At 40.7% G+C, this 8371-nt stretch overlaps 1 protein-coding gene across 1 annotated transcript in view; it reads left to right on the top strand.

Annotated features, from left to right (window-relative positions):
• LOC118432531 (ceramide glucosyltransferase-like) overlaps positions 1-8371 on the top strand; it is a 17142-nt gene continuing 8771 nt past the window's right edge. The window contains exons 1-4 of the mRNA XM_035844146.1: positions 1-165; positions 4847-4991; positions 6172-6274; positions 7447-7548. Of these exons, the coding sequence (XP_035700039.1) occupies positions 59-165; positions 4847-4991; positions 6172-6274; positions 7447-7548 (457 nt within the window). The 5' untranslated portion in view covers positions 1-58. The remainder of the gene's footprint in view (positions 166-4846; positions 4992-6171; positions 6275-7446; positions 7549-8371) is intronic.

Genomic DNA, 8371 nt, shown 5'->3' with positions numbered 1-8371 from the left:
ACTACTCAGTACCAGGGTCGCCCTGCGCAGTGGTTTGTGGGTTGTTTACAGAAGAAAGATGGCGGACCCGATGATGTCGGTGGGTGTAGCAGACGTCGTGGCCGCGCTCGTCCTAGGCTGTTTCTGTCTTATATGGTTCACCCACATCATAGCACTTATCTATGGGTAAGTAGATGTTTTCATTCGTACGTACATAGAATGTAAGGTTATCTACACCTTCCCTTCTCATACATATGCGTGTTCTGCTGTTCCTCGATGTGTTCAAATGATCCGCCTTTCGCCGGGTCTGGGATGACCGTAAGGACAGGTCCGTTAGCCGTTATTTGTGGACATTCTAGCAAACAAAACTGCTGTTTTTGGAGCTCTGTTTGTACTTGTAGGAATAGATCTTCAAGGATAGAAGGTTTTTTCACGTGTTGGTGTCTGGTTGAGAGTCCAAGCATGTCAGACTCTGTGTTGTGTAATAGGAACATGACCGATCCTTTGGGCAGTCGGGTGGCACAAATTTGTACCAAAAACACGATTCCTTATGGAATTAGCCGTTTGGGCTAAATACGATTTCTTTACGTAAATACCACACACTCTAAACTCGTCCTAGTTTGATTTTGGTTAGGCCAGCCTCATCAAATTATGAAAACGTCAAACTAAGCTGAAGTAACGACACTGGCCCACTTCAGCCACTTTGAATGAATGAACATCACCAAGATCTCAGTGTTGTATCAGTACTGACACCCGGATAAATGTTTACATGTAATGAGTGTGTTAGGATGATCCCAGTCAAGAAGAGCATCATTTATTATTATACTGTCCAGGCTAGCTGATTGTTGTATTAGAAAATGCAGGGGGACATCCTCGTGCAACCACGCATGTACACAAGCATTCACCTTTACCAGTACACACACACACACACACACACACACACTCACACTCACACGCACGTGTGCACGCACACACACACACAAACACACACACTAAATCATACACACCAACACCACTACTTATCATGCACAGTCACCCTAAATACACAGACACACCCTTCCACATAGCACATACACATACAGCAATACTACAAACAAACTATACTCCCCACACACATACACGTAGCGATATATAAAAATACAAACACTTTTACATGCACACTTGTATTGATTACTAGTGCTGTATAGCCTACAGCCAAACAAATGCCATTGCTCTCTACATACACACTCACCTGCACACACATGATGCACATGCACACATACATTCATACTAGTACATACACAAGTACATACACCTTTACCAGTACACACAGACACATTACATGCACACATAAGAAACACAGTGGCACACACACACACACATATATCTTATCTAGGGAACAGATTTTTTAAGCTGACGATATAGACAAGAATGTGCCTGGATCAGGATAATGGGAGTGGTTGTTGTCGCTTCAAAGATCAACAATCTCCTTCTGTTTATGTTTCTACTATACATGTAATTAGCGGGTTCACAGTGATTACGTTACACGTAATTAGCGGGTTCACAGTGATTATATTCATTCATTACTTAAACTATCATGTTTGCTTGTGGATTTCCTAATACCTTTAAGTTTACCTTGCTGGAACAATAGGTGTTTGTGAAAGCATGTGCATGCTCTAATTACAAATACACTGTGAGAATTTTGACCCTCATGGGGGAGGGGGAGCCATTATGAATCAATCCACAGTATTGAGAGAAGAATATACAGCATCATTTGTACCTTTTACTACTAGTATGACCTGAGGCAGCTGTACTGGTACTCAGTGTTCACCTGTGCCTGGTACTCACCTTTTACTAGTATGACCTGAGGCTGCTGCACAGTACAGTACTAAGTACTGTGTTCACCTGTGTGTAGCCTTATTGAAACAACCAGAGGGGCGAGTAGAACAGAAAGAAACAACATGCCCCCTACCCGGAATCGAACCGGGGTCGGCAGATCACAAATCACGAACGCTATCACCGTCGCCACAAAAGCACTAGTGCCCTTGGGCAAGGACCATAGGCAGTACTTGAACACCACTGTTACACTATCATCACCAACAAAATATCATTCTAATCCATACACAGGATGATGATAATATGATGATGTTGAACAAGGAAAAATGGTTTTGTACTAGGCCCCTACTAGTAGTTGTTGATAATGATGGTGATGATGATGATGATAAACATAGTGGGGGAAAGCACCAGACCATGGAGGATAGTAGAATAGAGGTCTATATCTGTTGAACCAGATCTGAATGCCCAAGTAAAAAGAAGGTGGTATTTCATGCTGGTTACCTGTCTGACACTACCAAAACCTGACAATCATTATAATAATTCATATTTCCTTTTCTCAGCCACCTCTGCAAGAGAAAGCCTCCTTATATCATAAAATTTGTGATAATCTGAGTTTTGGAAATGTCCATTTATATCCAACATGATTTTTATCTTCTAAACATAAGAAAAATCAAAAGGGGCAGAACCAACACCCCAACCAGATAAAGTCCCCTAAATATGTTGTTAACACCCAGCATGATAGGTGACAACTTACACTTACTTTATCGGTAACCATGGTGACAGTGATCCAGGTCATTGACCTTATTTGCCTGGAGAAGAAGAAGAGGATGAAAGAACTGAACGAACGCAAAATGTTTCCTTTTGTGGAGGTAAACATAAAAACTGATGATATGCTAATCGGTAGGTTCAGAAAGTTCCTCAGTTTATCGTTTGTTCGCAAACTTTTTAATTACATTTCTGTGGGTAATAATAATATAAGCTGGTGATTACACGGGGTCTTTTTGGATTACCTTCACAAATACATCTCTTTTATCAGGATTATGAATGATAGGTTTCAGTGGTAGTATATGCCATGAACATTCAGCAAACATACCATACAGGCAATGATACAGCCTTTAAGAAATAGGGGGATTCAGCAAAAATGCGGGAAATATCACACTTTAGAATCAGAGCATCAAGATTTCAACATTCCTCTCAAGCCCCTAGGATTGCCACATCTCAGTGCTTAGAAAGAGGTGAAAACAGCTCAGCAAAATTTAGATCTGCCCCCCTCCCCATATGAAATTTCATGGTGCCACCTTTGCTCTGCATGTACTGTAAATGCATTTAAGTTTGCGGGGATTTAATTTCCTGGTAGCTGGAAAAGGGACATTTCGCAGTGGTTTTAAGTTTGGGGTAGCACCATGGACTGTAGTCTCTTATTGCCATGGAAAAAAGTTTGCAGTGAAAGAAGCGGCCACCGCAAAAACCGCGACCATTAAACCAGCGCGAAAGTTTCTGTATTTACAGTACATACATACAGGGTCAATTGGAATCACCCTCAGGCACAAGTCCTTGGACTATTGTGTACAGTGTTGTGTGACAGGTTCAGCATGCTTTGTTTGTTGTTACCTTTGTGTTAATTGGTTCCTCTGTATATCTTGTAAGCGGAGACGTCTTCTCAGCTACAAGGACGACAGTTCTGATTAACAGTAAACAGTGAGGTTTGCTTTCGCATAGAGAATACAGGGGAAACGGTGTATACTGTAAACGCATTGAATTTGGAGGGGATTTAATTTCACGTTAGAAGGAAAATGGAGTTTTCGCAGTGGTTTTTGGTAGTTCGCGGTAGCGCCATAGACTGTAGGCTTAAACCGTAATGGAAAAATGTTTGCGGTGGTTTTAAGTTTGCGGTAAAGTGGTCACTGCGAAAATTGCAAACATAAAACCATCACAAACATTTCTGCATTTACAGTAGTGCTCACTGTAGTAATAATGATTTAATTGCTTCAGTCTCCTTGGCATACATTTGCTTATGTAGTACTACTACAAGTAGGTATTTTTATAGGTCACACCGCCTTGGTTCTTTTAGATTTCTTGAGTGAAATTTAGCAAGACAACAATGAGAACAAGTTGAATTGTCAATGGTGTACCAAACCAAAATGTGTAGGATCACAGAATAAAATATGGGTACAAATGCCTGGAATTCTAACTAAAAACAAGTGAGTTGAGACAAACATTTGTCTTTTTTCCCACTTACATGTAATAAACAAGAATATGCTGTATACTACTAGATACTTTTAGTTTTACATACATAACCTTACACACATGTCGAGTATCTTATCTAGATGTACCCACTGTCCAAAACTACATTGTAGGTGCCCAGCTCCAATTTTGTGTTCAGTGCAGATAAACTCAGTATTTCCAACCCTGATAATTTTCCTTTAACTTAAGTTGAATTCGGGAGTCAACAAATTTTTCATATGGATTCTAGGATTGCAATACTCAATACTACTAAATTTCATGATAATGATACCCGAAACAAAGAACTTAGGTTCTGAATGGTGAAGATGATTGAGTGAAATGATCAATAATAAATTTTTTTTTACCATATTCTAGAGCTTTTTGTGGAATGAAGGTCATCTTTAGTGGTCACTCCCATGGGAATTCCACTCATGCTAGCCCCCTCCCCATCAACTTTTCATCACATACACTTAATATAATTACATGTAGGACAAGCCAAGGCCAGGCAAGAGGTCCTAGATTTGCCTGCCCCAGATTTTGGACCAAGTGTTTTGATCTTAGTCATGACCTTTCTGGTTAGGGTCTACTTGAGGTCTCATTGATGTATTACTCTGAGTGTGCACTCAACAGTATCTATCCAAAACAAAATGGCTGAATAAACTTGTGTTAATGGTCTCATTCATGTATTACTCCCAGTGGGTACCCTAAAGGGTTCCTCATGAATGATATCTTAAAGCTCGCGGCACTTTGAGGTTTATGTTGACATACTTCTAAGGGCCATAATAGCAAATGTACTTGTTTTCACAGTGTTTATTTTTCCCTTCTGCAGGAGATACAAGTTGCACCGCCCCCCTCCCCCAGCCTTCCTTATGAAGACAGAGGTTCCAGGTGTTTCTATCCTAAAACCTCTCACAGGTGTGGATCCCAACCTCAGGAGCAACTTAGAAACCTTTTTTAAATTAGATTATCCACAGGTGAGTCTCGCATATGTACTATTACCCAATCATGAATAACTACAGGGCTCAAAATACCACCTGTATATGCAGGTTAGTGCAGGTAAAATTAGAGCTGTGCAGGTATTTCTGGTGTCTACCTGCACCTAACCTGCACTGGTCCATGTACTGGGTTTTACGCATAAATGTCCTATGATGCAGGTGTATGTGGATTGTTACTAGTATTTGCTGCTTTGACTGTTAACACCTATGTATAAAAGAAAATGTAGCAAATGGTTTCTGAACAATTTTAGTATGAACCATACCTCCTAAATTCAAAGTGGTGCAGGTAAAATTTATCTGGTGCAGGTAATTTTCAATGTTACCTGCACCAGTGCAGGTATGTAGAAAAAAGTATTTCGAGCCCTGCTATATTTACGGGCCATGTTGATTTGATTATTAAGAAAATTGGATGACATCTGCAATTAAAAAAAGCCATTAATAAGCCAAAAAAATGCCTTCATAATGAAATCTAATAGGTCAGGAAGGTTGAACAAATGGCTTAACATACGTACAGCTTACGATATGATATATCATTATATGATAGAATAATAGATTTTTCATGTTTGTTCTTTCACATCATCTTTGACCTTGAAGTTAACTTTACTGTGCTATGAGATTTTTCTGTGGCATATATTTGTTCCTTCTGCAGCTGCTTTGTGAATTATATGCTCGTTTTTGTTTTGTTTTTGGAAATGGCCAAAAGTGATGTATGTGCAGATGTCATCGATTGAATCCATCAACATGGCCTTGCAAGAAATAAATAAAAATGAATATGAAAATGAATATGAAAAAAGACACTAAGCAACATGCCAGACTTGTCGATGTTTTCAACGGTGAATTTCTAACTTTTGATATATATAAAATCAAACGAATAGAAAAAACAGATCCTGGACTTCCTTCTACTGTTGATTGTGTACATTAAAACATCAAGCAGGCACCACATAGTGACACAATTATATTAGAAACATTCATCTCAAATAGCTTTATCTGTTTGTAATGTCATGCATGTACAATGTACATTTTGTACATGTAAAGCATTGTTGAGTAGAGCCATATACAATGTACTGTACTTACATGTAAATGTTACTATGTATTACCAATAAGTATCTGTTACATGTACATATACATAATGATGGAATTTCTGTTTTCTTCTGTACAGTTTGAGATTTTATTTTGTGTGCAAGACAACGGAGATCCAGTTCTCGACCTACTGCAGCAGCTAAAGAAGGAGTTTCCCTCCGTGCCCTGTCAGATATTTGTTGGTGAGTAAAAATGGATTGATGGAACATCCACACATACACCACACATACACCACACATAGACCACACAAGGCCTTGTGGTCAGAGTTGTTGACTCAGAAACAGTAGGTTCCTAGTTCGAATTCCTGACTCCAATTTCGTTCCTCTAGTTTGGTGTAATTAAGTGATTTAGTGCCAAGTTTCAGTTGGGGACATCCCTTGTATTTGCATAGATTGTAAATGGAGAGTCACACCTTCAGCTCATTAAACCCACCACACTTACCAAAATCAGTCCATCATGGTGTGTTTGGATCAAAGAAATATTTCCAGATAGGTAGGTAATCAACAAACAGGGTTATACCGCACCTTGTGGGTTAAACCTCCCCTTACGAAGTTGCATACCCTTTCAAGGCTGATACAAGATGCACCAGGTCTCCCATCCTGGTGACAAGTGTAAATCACTGTAAGGCTGATACAGGACAGAGGTTTGCCAAGCCTCTATCCGGGTGATTTGCAGTGAATTCACAACTCCAGACAGAAGGATTTGCACCGTCACACACCAGGGCTTGCGTCTAAACTCTTTCTCCAAAGGCGTAGTGGGTTGTTAAACGTGTGTGGGGTGTGACTCAGAGATTCCCAAACACGGGACCTCCATTTACCTCTATCTGCATGTGGGACGTCCCTATCTGAAGCTAGGCATTCATTTGCACCTGAGTAATGCTGCCAACCAGATAAGCAGCTTGTACTGTTTTTCCCTACACTGGTGTTCTATCCCATTTGGCAGTTTACAGTTTATGCACTACAAACAACAGTGACTCCTTAATTTCATGGAGGGCCTCCTCTGGACACTCATGTGAGCACAAAAGTGCCTAGATTTTGAAATCTGAGTCAATTATTAAACCCAACTTGGATGACGTACGGGTCAATAATGATTCCACCTCAGCTTTGTTGGAAACCTTTGCCTGGAGTTCAGAAGGGGCAGGATTGTAAAGTGTGTAGGTGTCATCCATGTCATGTGGAAATTCTTGATAACTTCCACTCACTCACTCACTCACTCACTCACTCCGGTGAGCTCGCTCCAACATTGCAGGTAAAATAGAAAGAATTCATAAGTCCTGTCAGTCTGTGAACATTAAACATTTTGTGGTCCATGTCCATGGAAAGTTATTAATATTTGTGTGTGCTGTTCTATGCAGGAGGGGAGCGTGTTGGCATCAACCCCAAGATCAACAACTTGATGCCAGGCTATCGAGCGTCACAGTTCCCGCTGATCTGGGTGTGTGACAGCGGGATCAGAGGTACGTACGTACGGTCAGGTCACACCCACTAACTGTAGCGGGATCAGAGGTACGTACGTACGGTCAGGTCACACCCACTAACTGCCTCTAGGCAAGATTATATGTCCTTAAAGTTCATTCTTACAAAAGGTCAGAAAATAGCGATGAGTCATTAGCTTTAAGTACATTGTCCTTAAAGTTCATTCTTACAAAAGGTCAGAAAATAGCGATGAGTCATTAGCTTTAAGTACATTGTCCTTAAAGTTCATTCTTACAAAAGGTCAGAAAATAGCGATGAGTCATTTAGCTTTAAGTACATTGTCCTTAAAGTTCATTCTTACAGAAGGTCAGAAAAGACCGGTGAGCCAGTAGCTTTAAGTACAATGTACTTTTGTGTCTTGTCCCTGTGGGACAGTAGACGAGAGGATGCGGCAGTAGACGAGTGGGTGGAGAAGAAAGTGCACACCCCTCCTTCACCTTAAAAAGTCAGGTGCAGGCTAGACAGACGGCGAGTTACTGTCTGCCTACCATTGTATTCCGAGACAGATGGATGCCAACACACTTTTGTGTCAAAGTTCATTTATTACGTACTGCAGTGCATGTGCATGTACATGCTATCAGACCTAACCTATTGGGTTAGAGGCTATGCATTGTAGTAATACCCCCCTCACATTAGGCGAAAATCGATCGGACGACGAGTCTGCGAGCTCTAAATTATGAGGAGGCATGACCCTGACGGGAAGGGAGGAACTCTGCCATTTCTTCGTCGGCATCAGGTCATGCCTCCTCATAATTTAGAACTCGCAGACTCGTCGTCAGTCTGTATTATTTCCCGTGAACCTTG

The sequence above is a fragment of the Branchiostoma floridae genome, chromosome 15 (genome assembly GCF_000003815.2).
Source record: "Branchiostoma floridae strain S238N-H82 chromosome 15, Bfl_VNyyK, whole genome shotgun sequence".
NCBI classification, from domain to species: Eukaryota; Metazoa; Chordata; class Leptocardii; order Amphioxiformes; family Branchiostomatidae; genus Branchiostoma; species Branchiostoma floridae.
Note: the sequence above shows the minus strand (reverse complement) of the source record. Positions and strands in the feature narration are given on the sequence as shown.